General features: G+C 48.8%; 6 protein-coding genes across 6 annotated transcripts; 3 read left to right on the forward strand and 3 right to left on the reverse strand.

The window, feature by feature from the left end:
- Positions 1–1793: 1793 nt before the first annotated feature.
- ASPSYDRAFT_53441 (uncharacterized protein) lies at positions 1794–4281 on the reverse strand (the record flags this gene model as incomplete). The annotated part of the gene is made up of 2 exons (XM_040848686.1): positions 1794–3059; positions 3115–4281. The coding sequence occupies 2 exons, from the start codon at positions 4279–4281 to the stop codon at positions 1794–1796; spliced, it is 2433 nt and encodes an 810-aa protein (XP_040707612.1).
- Positions 4282–4605: 324 nt separating this feature from the next.
- On the forward strand, positions 4606–6586 carry ASPSYDRAFT_267063 (coatomer subunit delta). The gene is made up of 4 exons (XM_040844306.1): positions 4606–4732; positions 4792–5235; positions 5289–5485; positions 5552–6586. The coding sequence occupies exons 1-4, from the start codon at positions 4730–4732 to the stop codon at positions 6456–6458; spliced, it is 1551 nt and encodes a 516-aa protein (XP_040707613.1). The 5' UTR covers positions 4606–4729; the 3' UTR covers positions 6459–6586.
- Positions 6587–7902: 1316 nt separating this feature from the next.
- On the reverse strand, positions 7903–10094 carry ASPSYDRAFT_38467 (uncharacterized protein). Its single transcript, XM_040845725.1, has 2 exons — positions 8910–10094; positions 7903–8843 (listed from the first exon to the last, which is right to left on the reverse strand). Exons 1-2 carry the CDS (start codon positions 9832–9834, stop codon positions 8119–8121), a joined length of 1650 nt encoding a protein of 549 aa, XP_040707614.1. The 5' UTR covers positions 9835–10094; the 3' UTR covers positions 7903–8118.
- A 1101-nt stretch (positions 10095–11195) lies between these two features.
- On the forward strand, positions 11196–12429 carry ASPSYDRAFT_267099 (uncharacterized protein). Its single transcript, XM_040844308.1, has 2 exons — positions 11196–12028; positions 12085–12429. Exons 1-2 carry the CDS (start codon positions 11453–11455, stop codon positions 12235–12237), a joined length of 729 nt encoding a protein of 242 aa, XP_040707615.1. The 5' UTR covers positions 11196–11452; the 3' UTR covers positions 12238–12429.
- Positions 12430–13615: 1186 nt separating this feature from the next.
- ASPSYDRAFT_138245 (uncharacterized protein) lies at positions 13616–14980 on the reverse strand (the record flags this gene model as incomplete). Its single annotated transcript, XM_040840823.1, has 1 exon — positions 13616–14980. One exon carries the CDS (start codon positions 14978–14980, stop codon positions 13616–13618), a length of 1365 nt encoding a protein of 454 aa, XP_040707616.1.
- A 1129-nt stretch (positions 14981–16109) lies between these two features.
- On the forward strand, positions 16110–17911 carry ASPSYDRAFT_38471 (fatty acid alpha-hydroxylase). Its single transcript, XM_040845726.1, has 3 exons — positions 16110–17266; positions 17315–17563; positions 17628–17911. Exons 1-3 carry the CDS (start codon positions 16545–16547, stop codon positions 17779–17781), a joined length of 1125 nt encoding a protein of 374 aa, XP_040707617.1. The 5' UTR covers positions 16110–16544; the 3' UTR covers positions 17782–17911.
- The last annotated feature ends 151 nt before the right edge of the window (positions 17912–18062 follow it).

Genomic DNA, 18062 nt, shown 5'->3' on the forward strand with positions numbered 1-18062 from the left:
CCCAGAGCGACAAGAATAGCAGTTTGCCAGTCTGGCCCGTTGAGGTCAACCTTTGATGCTTCTGCGCTCCGTCTCTCACAATCTACGACTTGGTACTGTGGCCGCTCACTTTTACAGACAGGTATTGGCAGCGACTGCATTCACCATCCAGGGTAGCTGAACTATCTTGTGCTCTCCTGGAGGAAATCAACGGCAAGGTGGCCATTCTTGTCTCAGGCATGTTTTATTATGTGGAGGACCCCTTGAAAAGGCCAAGTTCGGCCAAGTTGAACGATCGGCGTTTCAATTCAAAACCGAGAATAGCTGCAGGTCCGGCCTCTCGGCGAGGCTGAGCAACGCTCCAGTTTATGCCGTTTATGCCGCCGAACGATGCATTTCTGGTATGAAGCAACCTCAGAAATTAGATAATGCTGACTCGGTTGGAGTTGGTGATCGTGGTGATCGAACGGCGCAAGCCAAGAATACCTCTCTTCGAATCACGCTGTTAGAAGTTTCAGATTTACTCCAGTTTACTCCTCTAATAAGCAACTTCTCTTCGTCTAGTGCTTCCTGTCTATACCTCATTGCTGAGCTGTACTGAACTTTCCAGAGGTCGCAACCGCGGTGAAATCAGCCAGCAAGGGCTGAATTCTGTAAGGCGTTTTCTAGCTCAATGGTAAATTGCCCGCTTAAAAGTGATGAGATTGAAACTGTCCAAATATTTTTGTTTAGCCAATATTTACCAGAACGACCTCTGGCGCGGTCTATACACTACTCATGTCCTCTCCAGATTTCTATAGACGTTTCGCCACCAGCCACGGGTTGTTACTGATACGCCCAGAGAATGGTACCAGCGGACCAGCGGCAAATAGAACGGTGGCTCGAATAGTAGGCAATCATTTTACCTTTGTCCCTTATGCTTGATCACGAACTTTACCTTGTTGTGGAAATGTCTGCATCGGACCAAAGGGTATGGTACGACCCAAATTTCAGGTTTCTCCGGCCGGGTTTATCCAAGGCACTAAGGTGATGCCGATAGATGATGTGTTAGTCGGTACTACGTACGTATACCTGTAGGTTCTGTAGTACTGGAAAAATAATTGCAATAGAGACTTGCAGATAGTATTCACTCTATCGACCGCCATATAATACAATAACAACAGCCTCTCCTATGGTCCACTCAGTGGTGGCCATATAGCAGCGAGGGCTCTCCACTCCCCGCAGGTCTTTTAATCCATACGTATTATACAGCAAGGCGATCGTCTTCCCCTCTTGCAGTTGATGAAGGTTAAGGAAACGTCTGCGATAGGATGAAGTTGTATCGAGCACTCCGTATGCACCACCAGAACGCCAAACTATTTCCCGAGGTATCGCTAACACTAAACAAAGACTGGGGGGTCGAAACCGGAAGATGGAGAAAATCAAGAAAGCTCAAGGGGAAAGCAGGGAAAAGCACAAAAAAGCATCTAAATCATCAGAGAGGCTGGTGGCACAAACCTATAGCTGCAAGTCGCGGCTGGGATGCCCACAGCAAATGGTAAATCGGGCAGCACCTAGAAAGTACACTCCCTGATGATCAGACGGAGGTCAGTTAATAAATACGTACCTAGATCAATTAGAACGGTTGAGGTGCGATTTCTGCGGTTATTTCTGAAGTCCAGAAACGCCACCTGAAAACGCGATTGGGATCTCATGGCCCGCATGAATCGGTGCTGGAGTTAGATATTCTCGGACGTAACCCGACCGGAATCCGGTAAACGCGACATATGTACGTGAAAAATGAGGAAGAACGTGGTGGGTTGTTATCAGACAACTCATGACGAGCGCGGGCGCTTGAGTTCTTGGTTGGTATTTTCGGGTATGTCGAATTCATCATCAGGCTCACGAAGGCGCTTTCCAGGAGTGTGACTCGTAGAGGCGCCCCCTTGTCCTTCATCAAAGTCGCCAAGGTCATCTTCGATTCCGAGGTCCAAGTAATCTTCTTCGTCTTCGTAGGGTAAATCGGCGCCCTCATCGTTCCCCGCAGGCGAAGAAAGAGCATTGTCGGCGGCTTCATCAACTTCACCTTGCTCAATTGCATCGTCGACTTCTGCCACCTGTTCAACCGGCTCCGAGTCACCGTGATGGCTTTTTACGTATTCTGTCACGCCTAGTGAGTCATCTCCCACATGCTGGGCTTTGTGGGACTGGTTCAAGGAATCTTCATCCAGAGACGGCTCGGCCGCTACTTCGTGGTCATCATGAGTTTCAGCATCATTGGCGGCGACATCCCCATTATTTTGGGAGGCATCAGGTTGCGTATCCTCCACGGATGGCGGTTGCTCGTGAGATTCTGATTCCAGACCAAGGTATCCTTCTGGATATGTCTCTGTCGCATCCGCTGCGTCCACTTCAGGTTCCTCTAAAACATTATTGGGATGAGCCTCGTCATCAGGTTCATCTCCCTCAAGGTACTCATCTTCATGATACTCATCCTCATAATTCTCTTCATCATAAGGACTTTCACCAACTTCTCCTGGTTTTTGTTCTCTCTCAGCCGCATTGGTTGAGGGCAGCGGCTCGGGTGTACCCGTGGATTCAATTTTCCGTTCCTCTGAATGATGAGAAGGAGAGTGTTGTGACTCAGGACGATCTTCGGCATTAGGGCCGTTATTAACAACCTCGTCGGTTGCAGCATGCTCAATCTTTTGGGTTTCCTGGGGCTCCGGGCCATGGTGCTGATGATTAGGTGCATCCTGTGAATGTGATGTAGATTCCAATTCGGGCTCTGCCGAGCCTTCCTCTTTGTCTTCATTATCCAAGGCGCCCCGAGATTCCTCCTGGTATTGTTCCTGGGCTGTCTCTTCGTATTCCGCGGAAACACCATCTGCATCAGGGTAAACTTCCCAAGACTGGATCTCAGATAAACCTTTCCCCTCACTTGCAGCTAGCAAGAGATCCGACAGTTCCGCAGCAGCAGTTAGTTTGGTACTAAGTGTAAGATATAGGGCATCTGGTTCTTCAATGCCATCATTGTGGCAAAAATGCAGATACACGTCTACAAATTGTTTCAGGGAAACCTTTTGCGTCTCGACCGAGTCCTGAGGGTAGTTCCGTAAGCAAATGAAGAGAAGCCCAGTGGTTTATATAACTTACCTCTGTTAGTTGAAAGTTGAGGGTTTCGATGTCGATGACTAGCACCTCGTTCTCATTTATATGGTTTTGAAGGACTTCACGGCAAGCCACAAATAACTTTCCAAAGGATTCATATGCAAGACCCTCATCTTCTAGGAAGAAGGTTTCCGAAGAATCGCCTTCCATTGGAGGGAAAAGCGAAATCTCGTTGTCTTGATAGTAAACTTTGACCGAATGGAGGTGCGAACTTTGCGTTGAGCCGCGGTCCTGTTCGGGTTCCTGATCATTGGACTCGGAGACTCGCTGCCCCTCGGTTATTTCTACATCCGCCTTTCCAAGGTCATCGTTGGATGGCTGAGCCTCGTCTGAGCCTTTGCCATTGACTCGAGGGTCCTGAGACTCCTCAGGGGCCTCTTGCTGGTCGTTGTTACGTATCGTTTGCGGCCCGACCTGTTCCGTTTGCTCTGTTTGCTCTGTTTCATTAGTACGTCTGGCGCTTTCCTCGGGGTGCTCAGATTCCACATGGTCCGTTCCCGCCCTTTCGGCCGATTGTTCATCGACCTGGTTGTCGGCAGTCTGTTGAGGCTCAGGTTGAGGCTCAGGTTGAGGCTCAGGTTCAGGCTGTAATTTGGGTTGGATCGCGTCCACGGCTTGCGTTTCCTCCTCAGGTTGCGGCTCGGTATGGATGTTATTGTAATCATCTGCATGTTCCTCCCGCGTTGGACTTGCTCTTTGGGTTTCTTCGATCTTCACATCTTCTTCAGCGGATGCAGGCACCTCAGAAACCTCCTGTTCATGTTCCGGGACGGGGGCATCGATGTCTTCATCGTAGTCATCCTCTAACATTTCCGCCTCGTATATATTTCTTTCCTCGTCCGTCTTCTCTTCATACTGCATGTCGACGTTCTGGTTCGTTCCGGGGTAGTAATCGGCGTCTGTCATTGATGGCTCGGCTAAATCGTCAACCATATCCTCATCGGGGATTCCATCTTGGCCTTGATTTTCGCCATTATCCATGTATTCATCGGCTGTCATGTCTCTGTCTGGATTCGAAGCCTGATCCTCCATAACATCGATATCAATCTCAAAATCATCGGCGGGACCCTGGTACGGAGAGGCCATCTCCATTGTGTCATCCATCAAGGGGACCTCCATGGTGGAAAACGGGAAGGGCGATGTGGTTGTCATGGCCCGGAAAGAAGGGTTTAAAAGGGCGCGTTAAAAATCTTGAGTGGCGCTCCAGCCCAACATGCGTGGGTGGTGCTGTAAAGATGAGCTTACTCAGAATATTCACAGATATGAAAAAGGGTTGAGTATCAGTGAAGAGAGATCTAAAATAAAATAGGTGTCTCCCCGAGTGTCGCGGAGGTAAGTGATGGCTTTGTTCACAGGAGGCAAGCTGGAAACGGACGTGTTTCGGCCAAGTTCACAGGGTGTAGTAGTAAGCGAGTGGGTGCACGGACCAACAGGGGCCCGAAGAGAACAGCAAGCCAGACCTCCGCCGCCGACGGTCTCAATATCTCCGTTATCTGGCCTTCCAGGCAAAACACGCCCTGTCTCACCCTCCTTCTTCCATTGCTGGTTCTATCTGAGCTGCAATTGCTTTACCGGACTTCGCCTCTGAAAGTTATTGACCATGGTATGCAAGCCCGCCCCCTTAAATCTGACCGGCCCTGCTCACCGATCCGCACAATCAAGGTTGTCCTCGCAGCGTCAATATGCACCCGCGGCGGCAAAGCAGTCCTCTCGCGCCAGTTCCGGGAAATTGCCCGCTCTAGAATTGAGGCCCTACTTGCGTCGTTCCCGAAACTCGCAGATTCCGGTACCCAGCACACGACCGTTGAGCAAGATAATGTCCGCTTCGTCTACCAACCCCTCGACGAGTTATACATCGTCCTGATCACAAACCGCCAATCGAACATCCTGCAAGATATTGACAGCCTTCATCTCTTTGCTCAAGTGACCACCAGTATTTGCAAGAGCTTGGACGAGCGGGAAATTCTGCGCAATGCGTTTGAATTGCTCAGCGCATACGACGAACTGGTGACCCTCGGGTATAGGGAGAACCTGTCACTCTCTCAGATCAAGACATTCCTGGAGATGGAGAGTCACGAGGAGAGAATCCAAGAAATCATCGAAAGGGTATATAATCTGACGGCCAAATCGCGTTCGGAGGGAATACTGACTGCTTCTAGAACAAAGAGCTCGAAGCGAGCGAAGAACGCAAAAGAAAGGCCAAGCAACTGGAGATGCAACGAAAAGAGGCCGCTCGCAATTCACGCAGCATCGCTCCCCGAACTCCGTCCTACCCTGTCTACACGCCCCCTTCGCGCCCTGCTGTACCCGACACCTACGACAGCTATGAGGCGGAGAAGAAGAAAACCTTCGCCAAGTATGTTTTGACCACGCCTCCTTTACTGTTATTCTTTATCTAATTGCTGTTTCTTTTCCGTACCAGACCGTTGCCTACGCGTGGAAAAGGAATGCAGCTCGGTAAAAAGTCAAAGACTACCGATATATATGAGAAGGTCCGGGGTGATTTGGGCCCGGAGGCTGAAGAGTCAAGCCCCCTGGTCACACCTCAAGCGTCGACGCCAGTTGCCGATAAAGTGTCTTCGGCTCGCCCTTCGCTCTCTGCGGACCGGGAGCCAATCCACGTTACCATTGCTGAGACAATTTCCGCCGCCCTCACTCGTGAAGGTGCGCTCAAATCCTTTGAGGTGAAAGGTGATCTTCAGCTTCGTATCAGCGACCCTGCATTAACAAAACTTAAACTGGACCTTCTCGCGAACCCAACCCACGGTGCGCAATTCCGCACTCACCCAAATGTCGACAAGGCTGTCTTCAGCAACTCTTCCATCATTCAATTGAAGGATACTTCGAAGAGGTTCCCGGCTAACAACTCCATCGGCGTTCTCCGCTGGCGGGTTGCGGGTGCGGGCTCCGACAATGCAGATGTTCTACCAATCACATTTACGGTTTGGGTCAACAAGGGCTCCGACTCAACCACAGTGACCGTCGAGTATGAGCTCACAGGCTCTGACAGTCTCCGTGATGTTGTTGTGACCATCCCTTACGGCACAAGTGAACCAGCTGTGTCAAGCTTCGACGCTGTTTACGAAGTCTCGGGAGACAGCCTTGACTGGAACATCGGAAACGTGGATGAGGAAAACGCGTCTGGCAGCTTCGAGTTTGAATCTACGGGCGATGACGAAGATGAGTTTTTCCCGATGACAGTGCGGTTCTCGAAGGCAAACCCGTTTGTCGAAGTCGACGTCACAGACATTTCCCTAATAGAGGAGGGGGAAAGCACTGGGTATTCCAAAGACGTTAAGAGCGTCGCAGAAGGATATCTTATTGAATAAATTCGTTTATACCCCTTTATGGGTATAACCCAAACTACTAATGATGATCGGGCGACCCTTTCTGTGTACGAAACAACTTATTGCGGGCTATTTTAGATTCTGCTAGCAAACCCTTTTGACTAAATGATATATTTTCGATCCAGGCCTGTGGTCTTTTCCCAAGAATCTCCAAAAGCGTCTTCAATTAGCATCCCCATCATCCGATCAGAGATCTCGCTGTTTCAAGAACATAAGGTTATGGTGTAGCTATGTTTTATGGTCCAATTGCGTTGTACTGTTGCTGTTACTCTATTTCTTTTAAAGAGTCGCTTTTGCCTTCTTTCTCCATTTTTATTCACCTTTAACGAAGCAAATCGGCGCCGCTCATGGAATTGGGCACTACATACAAGACGCCATTATCTATTCACTCTCTGTGTATACCTAGTATTCCCACCTTTTTTTAGTGCAGCAACATAAGTAACACCTTTTCGGCACTCGAAGGTCTCTCTTCACTCTTTAGATATGCTTATTCGATACAGCCCCATCCAGCGTTCTTGGTCGGTTCCTAATCAATCTATCTATATATGCCTGAGTAGTCTTCTTGATTATTGATACCTTATGGGTGTAGTAGATATACGAGAAATGTAAGCGCTGAGGAGGGTACGGACAGCAGTAATGGGCTGGCAGAAGTGAGCTGCTCAAGACAGCCCAATCCCCTACGCAGTGGAATATCCTACCATCCAGAAGTTGTGTAATCCGCAATCGTGGAATATGACATAAAATCATGACCTCGAAGTTCCCCCAACTTGTCAATAATCCGCCATTTGTGTTTGCCAGAGCTATGAGGCAACTTTATCCCAGAAACCGAAATGTAGTGATTCCATGAACGGAGCCTGTCCATTGTTCAAATGAGAAACCCAGAAAAAAACAGCAAGCACGCTTGGGATCATCGCAGGGTGAAAAGGAGAAAAGGCTTTGCACCATTACCAAGGCCAATGCAAACGCTGTAGAAAAGAAAAACGTACGAGCCCGGCCTTGTCCATCTTCTTTTGACTCCTCGCGAGCTAACTGAATCCAGAGAGCGTCCTTTGACGAGGGTCCCAATGGAGATAGATACCTGTGAAAAGCTTGATGCAGTGGAGGAAACCTCTGAGGAACTGCGATCCATGAGAACGGACCGAAAACAAGAGCAGCGAAATAGAGGAACCATGCGGCTACTCGCTGCAAGTAGCTCCTAGCCACAGCCGGAGACCGCTTTAAAGAATAGGCTTTATATTTAGCCAAGTATGCGTTTAACTTGATTTCCTTCGAACCTGCCATTGAACTCTCAACACTTTCAACTGCGGGACATCACTCGACGCTCAATCCAGCCTATGGGTGTCAGGAACTTAATGGGAGCAGCATTTTTCTCTTGCGGTAGTGGATATTACGTTCCTAATTCTAATTTCGTTTTTATGGATTTCATCGACGGATTTGATTCTTAGTACAGCAGTCAAAACTGAGCAGGAATAACACATGCCTCTTCAATTCTTAAATTTCATTGTACATACATCTCATTCCATTCGTTCACCCGTCTATAACTAGGATATCTTTTTATAGTGAACACTACCGAATTTACCTGTCACAGTTTGTCTGCACATATGAATACTTGTGCCAATATATTCCGGGAGATTTAGGAACGTCAGGATTCCCAGTTCCTTTTCTTCGCCGTGAACAACAGTCTCGCATCTTCCTCACGGAACTGCCCCGCAATACTCCCCGGCGACATCGACGGTATCCCACTGATCCTGGATAGACGGAGATCCATCACATATGCCCTACGATGCGAGCGATTTGCCCATGATCCCTGAATATTGGGCCACTTCTGTTCTCCTCCGCCCCTGTTCTGCTCTCCGCGCCAATGGTTCAAATTAACACCCAGGAGACCTCTCTCGTCACCGACGAAGCCCTCAATGCAATCCAAGGAGGGAAGAAACCGGCGTCTGATGCCGCAGGCCGTGTGGTTCGAATCTATTTGGTAATCCGGGCATTGTTTAAGGAGAGAGATTACAGACGTGATGTCTGGAGGGCGCTCTGGTTGAGTTCCTGCTTCTGAGTCTGCATCTGCATCTGGGTCTTCGATATCTGGCTTGAAATCTGGGTCTAGGAGCGTGGACCCAATGAATATGGTTTTTGTGCGTAGTGAGAAGAAGCGTGTCATTTGGCCGAGGTGGAAGGTGTCGCAGGCGCTGGAGTTTCCGAGCGCGCAGCGGCATTGGTATTGACGTGATGCTGCTGCTGATGTTGCTGATGGGTTGCTGCGCTTGGGTGTGCTAGGGTCATCGAGCGCGCCGTAGACGCGAAGAAAATGTGCTTGGAGGTCGGTGATGGTGTCTAACACGGACTGACGGCGGTAGTACAGTTCCTCTGTTGGTTACCTAGTTAGCAGGATGTCCTTTAGTGAAATTTGAGGTTTTGAGGTCCTGAGTCTACCTTCGATGCCGTCAGAGAAATAGTGCCAGCTGGGAGTACCAAGCTCTGGGGCTTCTAGGCCATTAACCCAAAACCTTGATCCAGAAACGATGAGAGCATGGGTTAGCATCTGGAAGATGATCCTGTCGTTCAGGAACCTTGCTATGAAGATGGATTGTCGGACGCGATCCTCGTTCAGCTTCAGCATCGAGGAGTTGAATTTGGTAAGTGGGAGTTTCGGCTTTCCCAGCGTATAACCGGAGCGTTGAAGAGCGTCCCGGACAGCTGTTGGGGAGTTGAAAGCATCGGCCATCTCTATCAATCCAGCAATGAATAACGGTCGCTGAGATTTGACTTCTGCATCAAAACTTTCCTTCTCTTCCTCATTGAACGAATTGAAGGATAGTATCCTGAGAAAGAAGCCAATGGTGTCTGGTCCTAGGCGACGTGACAAATGATTATCTGGCATTCCCATGATTGGAAGCGCATCTTCCTGTTCAGAGAAACCAGTGGCATCTGCATCTCCATTCAGCTGCGGATCTACATCAAAACTATGCAGTTCCCGCTGCTTCATGAACTTCCTGCCTTCGGAAAACTTTTCAGGGTCCAGGAAAACACGAAAGTAAGGACTACTCTGGATCAGACTCTCACTAGAAACCTTCCAGCGGTAGGTAAGTGGTGCATTTGTCGTGCCCAAAGACGTTTGTTTTGAGGGTGTATACTCCATAATAAGGTCACCGCCATCGACAATGGCTTGCGTGTTTGTATTTGGCTGAGACGACTTTGGGTTCTGCCCACGTCCATTGGTTACAGGTAAAGAAATCGGCGTCGATGATCCAGATCTCGAGGATCCTTGGGCTACACCTTCGCTATCAGAAAGTGATACATTCTGGAGCGAAGCATTGATCGATTTTAAAGATGGTAAAGGCGGGTATTCGGAATCCATGCCAGCTTTCAGTTTCCCACGGCCTTCAGCTTGGTTTATGTAAACCGTGCTTCTTTAGTCGGTACAGGATTTGGCGACGCACAACATTTGTGTACAGCATTAGCGTCATAGAAGTGTGCACCCAGGCCCCGGCTCGCAACTAAAGCATACAGACAACGGTTCAGCTGGCGAAACTCCAGTGCCATGCGACGTCAAAAAAAAAGTATAGGGAATATCAGGCACAGCCCATGAAAACACGCAAAATGAGGTTGAACTTGGATGTTTTGATATTGGAGAGAAAAGTTGGCGGGGTGCGCTTAAAGCGATGAACAAAATGCAAGTCGCCTCGCGTCATGTGATCTCTAGGTCCACCGATGTATGTGTTTCCAGCCAATCACATTAATCTTACTATACTAGATGTAAATACACAGTAAGTAGGAATACTTCCGTTTAATTGAAATCTTCCAGGGTGGCTGGTGTTGGTTTATTTTTTGATATTGCGTTCTACCAGGTAGTATTCACCCCACACAAGCAATTCTCGAGAATCTGGATTGGAGCCCTGGAACCTGGTTTCAACAACCCACCCAGCATGATCTCACCTGATAAACTAGGGACTTGGCCTAAAAGACAGAATTACGGACAAAATTAATATCCAACAGCCCGCCAGAGTTCCACATTGTTGCTATGTCTCCGCGCTGATTCGTCTGTATCCTGCCTAGGTAATTATTTATCCGCCGAACGGTAAATTCTCACTAAAACTCTAAGGGCTCAGCAGATACTCATCGAATGATTACTTTGGGCTTATGGCAGATAAGTTCGAGCTGGGGTTGTTGGTAGGTGTACGGATGCTCTGAAAGGGGACTTAACCCTAACTCCCACCTTTGTCTATTCAGAATGTAGTACTAGCCCAGTTGGGCTAGTCTCGTTATGTCGGTGCCCAGCACTGGTGTATACTTCCAATCGATCTCAACTATAGACCGACGTAGTTATTTTATTTGCGACTACTGTCCAATACTGTATCTTGCTTTCTCAGTTGCTTTCTCAGTTGGCTCCTGGACCGGGTGTGGAGGTGGTAAACGGACACTTGTATTGCTGACAGTTTTGTGTAAGGCTTCAGATTCAGACTTGCTAGTGTTATAGTGAGTTCGAAAAGGGCCTTGGGGTTTGTAAGATATTGGAATACCGTATATCCTTGAAAAACATTGTATAGACCACTATGTATGTAATAACAACACATGAATAGGCGATCAGAGGAGTTAAAAATAGTGAGAGCTGTATCCAGCTGGAGATGGGACTTTGATATTCCCAGACCAAGTGTGAATAACACAGTGACTGGAAATAGAGACTTGAGTGATTGGAACCCGGAAACAAGCAGGCAGATGTTGTGCGACATGACTGTTATTGCCTAATTCGTCGAGCCTTCCTTCCAAAAGTTAATAACAGCTGCACTCTCTCCTCTCATTTCTTCTCTCATTTCTTCTCTCATCTTTCTCTCATCTTTCTCTCATCTTTCTCTCATCTTTCTCTCATCTTTCGTTTCTCGTCTCTGATCTGGTCTCCTTTCTTCTCGGATTACTGTTCGCTTTTCTCGTTCAATATCCCATTCTTTTTTACACAGCGATAAACTTGGGTCTCGATCATGGGTACTAAAAAGCCAGGGCCCGATGTATTCGGTAAAGCTTTGGAAGATACTCTCGCTAGATCGGAGAGTGAGAGAGCCTCGTCTTCTACTCGGTGTCTCTCTCAAACTGCCATACTTGAGACATATCATGAGCTGGAGAAACGCATCAAAAGCCCCTTTGCCTGTGGCGGTACTATTGACATCACTGATAACCAAGGAACTGGTCCAACAGCCAAAAAACAGAAAATTAATGTATCCCCGGGACAGGCCTCCCCTCTCATCAACTTATTCTGGGCTATGGAGACCGGATCAACTGCCCAGAAACTAGTCTTGCCATTTGGCAGTGCTTCGGCACTCCAACAGCTTGTCAAAGAATGCGTGCCAGCGACTTTTGGAAGAGGTGAAAATGATGTCTTGGACCCTGAATACCGAAGGGCAGGCAAAATGGACCCCAATAACTTCGCTACCAGTTTCCACCCGGCGGACTTTGGGATTATCGAAAACGTGGAGCGGATCCTCCTTCCAAGCATAAACACAGAAAAGCAAAACAGCTTATGGTTTCGAAAACTCCGTGCTGAGTTATACAATCTGAATGTATGGGTCAGTTCTAATACTTATTGGAATCTTCTAATGTAAGCGCGTCAAAACAGATATATTCAGGCCCATCCGGCCTGTTTCGCAAACATGTGGATACACCGCGCTCTGAAAGTCAGATCGGCTCGTTGGTTGTCTGTCTACCTTCGAAGTTCAAGGGAGGGAGATTTACTGTCCAACATGCTGGGCAGCACATTGAATTTGACTGATGCACTCCAAGTGACGATGCTATACAGTGGGCCGCGTTTTACAGTGATTGCGAGCATGAGATTGAGACCGTCACTGAGGGTCAGCGTCTTACACTGACCTACAACTTATACGTAACAGAACATCCCGGTGTCTTCGCGGCGCCGAACAATATTATTCAACCCGAATCGTTACCTCTATACGGCTTCTTGGAGGGTCTTATTGCTGAGCCTGCTTTCATGAAACTAGGTTAGCACAAAAGTTATCATCAAACACCCAGTTAACTACAGTAAACTAACTGCTGATAATAGGCGGAGTTCTCGGGGTCTATTGCTCCCATGCTTACCCCCACAGCTCTGAGCACGCAAGTGATCTGCTTCCAATTGGTCTGAAAGGGGCAGATTTGATGGTATTCTCTGTGCTCGAATCTCTTGGCATGAAAGTAAAGGTACTCCCTGTTCTAGGCAAAAGAAGAGGGGATTTGAAAATTGTTGGAAAGGAATTATGGAAATGCAGAATGGTAGACAGGGAGGTCGAAGAGGATGACGGACTTGAAGAGGGAATTGAAGAGGTAAGTACATCTGCCCGGCCCTTGAGAAAAGCAAGAAGCAGCACTGCACGAGCTTGCCGCTGACATTTGTTAATAGCTACTCGATTCTTCCTGGAAGGCTTACCGCACCAAAGGGTTTACCTGGATCTCTGACCCAAAGCATTCGGAGCTGGCGCTCACCTATATCGCTTACGGCAACCAAGCCACTCTTGGCACTGTCTACTCATGTGCTGCCATTCTTGCCATCATCCCCCCGTTCGACCAGCGAAGCAGTTCGGCGAAGTCATCCTAGTCACCTGCACGAGAAACTAGCTAACTGTTACGAAGGTAGTATCAGAGGTCACCGCAACAATGAATTTCGGGCACGTATCCATACTTTCAATTCAATCATTACAGAACACGGCTGTTGCTTTTCTTAGAGCACCTCCGCGGGCACTATCCTCGATATTCCGTTCATTACTGCATGGAGTGATTGTAAGAATTAGCTGAATCGTTATTTTACATTGAGAGAAGCTGCGGCTTAATTGAAATTTCTCAATTCTATCATGGTATACGCCTGGTTCGATATTATAACTCGACACCGTGGACTAGCGCCAATAAGACGCATAGATCTCTCGCCGGTTAAATGGCCGAATTCCATGCATGCTAAATAGAGTCCCAGGTTCTAGGATCTATACATGGTCGGGAAAGAAAGTCTATCAAATAACGCAAATGAACTAAACAGAGAAACCAGATATATATCCTGATCCCTCACTGTCTTTATTTCCAGGGAGGTGGGTTGTTAATAGCCAAGTTAAGTCATAGTCACGGGTGCGTGAGAAGAACCAAGATAGGTGAATTGAACGCATGTTTCAAGGCAGTGACACAACAGGGATATGTATGATATTAGGTCGACGAGGACTTCTCTTCGTCCCTTGTTGTGGGGTTGCTGCAGCCTGTTGGCTAGCGACAGCATCGCGGGCCCGCACGCTTTGTCGAACAAGTGAATATAATCTATATGCAAGAGGGTTTAGGTCATCTGGAGGCGGACCTGAGGTTTCAAATGGCGTTTCGACCAATTGTTGCTCATTTGGCGAGCTAAGTTTATGTGGGATAATCGAGAACAGCGCGGCAGATTGAGGTGGAGCATCATGCACCTCGTCTAGGTTGTGAGAACGCTGGTTTTGTTCATTCGGTGTCGAAGAGCCCATCAATGCATCGATGTCAAGGATCTCATCTTCATTTTGGGAGACAATATGCCATGGTTCGCCGCATGCGAAGCCTAATACGAAATCCTGATTGGCGTATGCCGCTGCCATGCAGCTTTTGCGGTATTCCGGGTTGAATACAGTGTCTGTGGTGGAAGGAAGGCAGAGGACAACACCACGGGCCAGGGATGGGGGCGAAGGAAGCTCAGCGTCCGTTGCAGGGGGTGGTGCGGCGCCAAAGTCCCAAACTTCCTCTGCTCCAGTTTCATTCAGTGCATCGCTCGAGTCCTCGGTATGCTGGGTTATTGTCTGGGTGAGGGAAATAGTGGAAGCTTTCCTGGGGGGAAGTTCCAGGTTATTGCTAATGTTTTCCTCTACCGCATAATTTGGTGGTAGATGTTGGTGGTTCGGGATTCCGTTTGGTTCAACCATTGATGAGCTGTGCACGTGGAATGAGCGGTCAGAAATAGTGTCCGCAGTAATCTCCGTCCTGATGGTCTGGACGGCATCTGCGACAGCCTCTCTCGCGGCGGCCTTTAAAGTCGGGATCAAGATGTCTGCGGCTTGATTGTCGACTGGTATACCTGAGGCCCAGGCGCTTGAAACGTTTGCCCACGAGGCAGGTTTCACGACGCCCCTGGTGTATTTCTTGCGGATCAAATCAACTAACGCGTTTCTCATCTCTCTGGACTCGGCTTTTTGTCGACCAACAACACCGATAGTGGAGTTTAAAATTCGACCACCTTCCCAGATCAGAAACGCATACTTTTTAGCCAGTAAAGTCAACTGGCGAATGGTGTCCTCGGACCAGTCATCGATGACGTCTGCATGGACCTGAAGGATAGTAATATATGGGCCAACAAGCGATGCTAGACGAAGAAGCGCGTCCGTGCTGGTGACGGTGTGAGACGGAGCCACACAAACGGGAAGTCCATAGGGCAATCCCTTTTTGGCTTCAGCCAAGGATCTGATGTAGGCGATCAAACGGTTTCCTGGGAGAGCTGGGGTCCCCAGGGTGGAGGACTCCATTGAAATGGTAGTTTGAAGATGGAAGCCGGCGTGGTATCGAAATGCAGAGGCGCAAGGCGATTGTATTGACTGGTGTTCTTTTCTGTAGCTCGAGAAGAGGGAAAGAAGAGAAAAGAGGGTCGAGAAGGGGGGGGGGAAGAGGGAAGGAAGATTGTGAACAAGAATCTGGAGCTGAGCTAAAGCAGGGCAAAGTTGGCTAAGTTGGCTAACTGATCCTGCGGACTCTCCAGCTCTGCGGCCAAGACGAGAGATTGACAGCTTGTCAGTAGGATCCCCACTACTCAGTGCTGGCCCGTTCAGTGTGTCCAGATCAGACTGAAATGGCGAATGGGCGGTGATAGCGGTGTGACTACTCGTTTCCCAAGGCCAGCTTTAACCTTCAAGCGATGAGAGAGCTCCGCGGCGACGGAGAGATCCTCGGGTGACTGAGACAACAAAGAAAGGCGCAGCGGGAGGAGAGAACGAGGCCGGGGCGGATGACCCCTGGAGCTTATATAACTGGCCAACCGTTGAGATCGTCCTGGGATCTGGACTCTGCAGGCTATCAGAGTCTTTCCTGTGTCTTTCGAGCTCCAGAAAGTACGAATTGCCTTGATTTTGGGTAGCGATGTTTGCTTCTTTTTACGTGTTGCTTTTTCCTTGCTTCTACAGACAGTTATTCCCTCTGTGACCAGTCAGTTCGTCCCCTCAAGTCTGCTTCTCAACACCCCAACTACCTGGAGACGGGGCAGATCCAAGAATTGCCGGCTTTCGGGACGGGGGTTCCGGGCTAAGGCGCATAGGATTAATATCCCGAAGGCCATGATCGCCCCAAAGCGCGTCTCCAATTCCCAGCTTCTGGGAAAGGCGGTACCCTAGCCTCACTTTGTCTTCCACGCCTAAAAGTCTAAAAGGAAGGCAAATCGATCCAGATCTCAGTACTTTTGAAAGGGTTGCGAAGAGAACTCTGGGCAGTCGATCTTGAATGTAAATCTGGTGTCTGCAGTCTCGATGCATCTTCAATGCATACAAGTGTATAGTTCGTAGAAGTATCCGAAGATTGAGTGACAGTCATACGGTCCCGTCCATTCATCCCATGTCTGGGAGCCCGCTCAGGGGCTGTCCCAAACGGGCTTAGTGGTGCCAAGATTCGACCCTCTGCATCTGATCTCCCCCGGCTCAATCAACGATACTTCAAGCCTTGTCCTGTTCGCCTTGTACGCCGGCAAGAAGCTTGATAACCGATCTCAGAGTCAAGTGTCTGTCTACCTGCGTTTACAGTCATCTTTTTTTTTCTCCGTCTCCTTTTGCGCGGTTGCACGGTTGCACAGTGTCCTGCGCTGCTTGCTCGGCTGCTGAATAAAAACTTGCCTCGGAGTCTCCGGAGCCCGTCCCTGGATATTATTTTTCGACCTCACGCCACCCTTCGTCTCAACTCTCAACCCATTTATTGCGCGCTCGTCACCGCTGCCTGCCACGAACCCTCTTTCGTGTTATTCTGCTTACCCCTGCTTGTCGTTAAACTCCAGTGCCACCCTTCTTCACCCTATCGTCGATCTTGGATTACTCCCCTTTCGCGACGATCATGCCTGGGAGGATTCTGCCTACCTTCACCAAGGCGGAGGTTGAGTCACACAACAGCGCCGACTCCTGTTATGTGACCTTGGGTTCGAAAGTTTACGATATTACTTCGTTTGTTGAGGATCACCCTGGAGGTGGAGACCTGGTTCTGGAGTACGCTGGGAAAGACGTGACCGAAATCCTGCGGGATCCGATATCCCACGAGCATTCTGAATCGGCATACGAGATCTTGGATGACAGCCTGGTTGGTTTCATTGGTGCCGAATCAAGCGCCAAACCGGCGAATGGATCCTTGGCAAATGGCGATAAGAAATCCCAGCCGGTTTACGCTACCACTGGCATGTCTAACGAGGAGGATTTATCCGTCGAGACAGACGCCAACCAGGACTATCAAAAGCACAAATTCTTAGACCTAAATAAGCCTCTTCTCATGCAGCTGTGGAACAGCGGGTTCAGCAAAGAATTTTACCTGGAACAGGTTCATCGCCCACGCCACTATAAGGGAGGCGAGTCCGCACCTCTCTTTGGCAACTTCCTGGAGCCCTTGAGCAAAACCGCTTGGTATGTTGTGCCAATCGTATGGCTGCCTCCCGTCATATACGGCACGATCCTAGGACACGCTGGGCTGGGAAGCACTCCTGCCGCCGTGGGTTATTGGGTCTTTGGCGTCTTCTTTTGGAGTTTGATCGAATATTTTATGCACAGATTCTTATTCCATATCGATAAGTACGTCATCATTCTACTAGCTTCCTGGCAAAGTCTAACCTGCCCTAGGTTCCTCCCTGACAACCGAGTCGGAATCACTCTACACTTTCTGCTTCACGGCATCCACCACTATCTTCCGATGGACAAGTACCGACTTGTTATGCCGCCAAGCCTATTTGTTATCCTGGCTACACCGTTCTGGAAATTTGCCCACACGGTCCTATTTTTCAACTGGTATGCTGCTCTGTTAGCCTACTGCGGCGGCGTTTTCGGGTATATCTGCTACGATGTGACACATTATTTGCTTCACCACCGCAAGTGAGTAAACCAGAGATGTTATCTTTTCAGTGAAAAGGTTTCTGACCTTGTCTTTTTGTTCCAGTCTTCCTCCATACTACAAGCAGCTCAAGAAATATCACCTTCAACATCACTTTGCGGACTTCGACAATGGGTTCGGTGTCACAAGCCGGTTCTGGGACAGGATTTTCGGCACTGAGATTGAGCTTCCCCCTCCCAAGGTTCTGAAGACGCAGTAGGTATGGATGTTGTCGATCATCTATACTTCAAAGCGGTCTATCAGTCCGTCACGTCTCCCCCGCAGAGGGGGGGAGGATCTTCCCTTACGAAATAATGTTGTGGTTTGGGTGCATGGATGTTATTGAACTGTTACTTGCATTGGAGTGGGAGTATTCTATCCCCGCCTCCTCCTATAATTTCCCTATAAGTATAGCTAATCTCCGCCCTTCGGTCAGGGGTATGTCTTTTTTCTCAATGCTTTTTCTCTGGTCGACCCGCCTTTCATCACCTCTACGACTGT

This window comes from Aspergillus sydowii, assembly GCF_001890705.1.
Source record: "Aspergillus sydowii CBS 593.65 unplaced genomic scaffold ASPSYscaffold_1, whole genome shotgun sequence".
NCBI classification, from domain to species: Eukaryota; Fungi; Ascomycota; class Eurotiomycetes; order Eurotiales; family Aspergillaceae; genus Aspergillus; species Aspergillus sydowii.

What these genes read in the sequence shown, in the direction of transcription:
- ASPSYDRAFT_267099 (XM_040844308.1), top strand. Translation starts at nt 11,453, where the DNA reads ATGGGTACTAAAAAGCCAGGGCCCGATGTATTCGGTAAAGCTTTGGAA. An exon ending in CTGAGTTATACAATCTGAAT is followed by an intron (nt 12,029 to 12,084) that starts GTATGGGTCAGT and finishes GCGTCAAAACAG; the next exon opens with ATATATTCAGGCCCATCCGG.
- ASPSYDRAFT_38467 (XM_040845725.1), bottom strand. Translation starts at nt 9,834, where the DNA reads ATGGATTCCGAATACCCGCCTTTACCATCTTTAAAATCGATCAATGCT. An exon ending in TTTCTCTGACGGCATCGAAG is followed by an intron (nt 8,844 to 8,909) that starts GTAGACTCAGGA and finishes GGTAACCAACAG; the next exon opens with AGGAACTGTACTACCGCCGT.
- ASPSYDRAFT_267063 (XM_040844306.1), top strand. An exon ending in TCCAAGAAATCATCGAAAGG is followed by an intron (nt 5,236 to 5,288) that starts GTATATAATCTG and finishes GACTGCTTCTAG; the next exon opens with AACAAAGAGCTCGAAGCGAG. An exon ending in AAGAAGAAAACCTTCGCCAA is followed by an intron (nt 5,486 to 5,551) that starts GTATGTTTTGAC and finishes TTTCCGTACCAG; the next exon opens with ACCGTTGCCTACGCGTGGAA.
- ASPSYDRAFT_38471 (XM_040845726.1), top strand. Translation starts at nt 16,545, where the DNA reads ATGCCTGGGAGGATTCTGCCTACCTTCACCAAGGCGGAGGTTGAGTCA. An exon ending in TTCTTATTCCATATCGATAA is followed by an intron (nt 17,267 to 17,314) that starts GTACGTCATCAT and finishes AACCTGCCCTAG; the next exon opens with GTTCCTCCCTGACAACCGAG. An exon ending in TATTTGCTTCACCACCGCAA is followed by an intron (nt 17,564 to 17,627) that starts GTGAGTAAACCA and finishes TTTTTGTTCCAG; the next exon opens with TCTTCCTCCATACTACAAGC.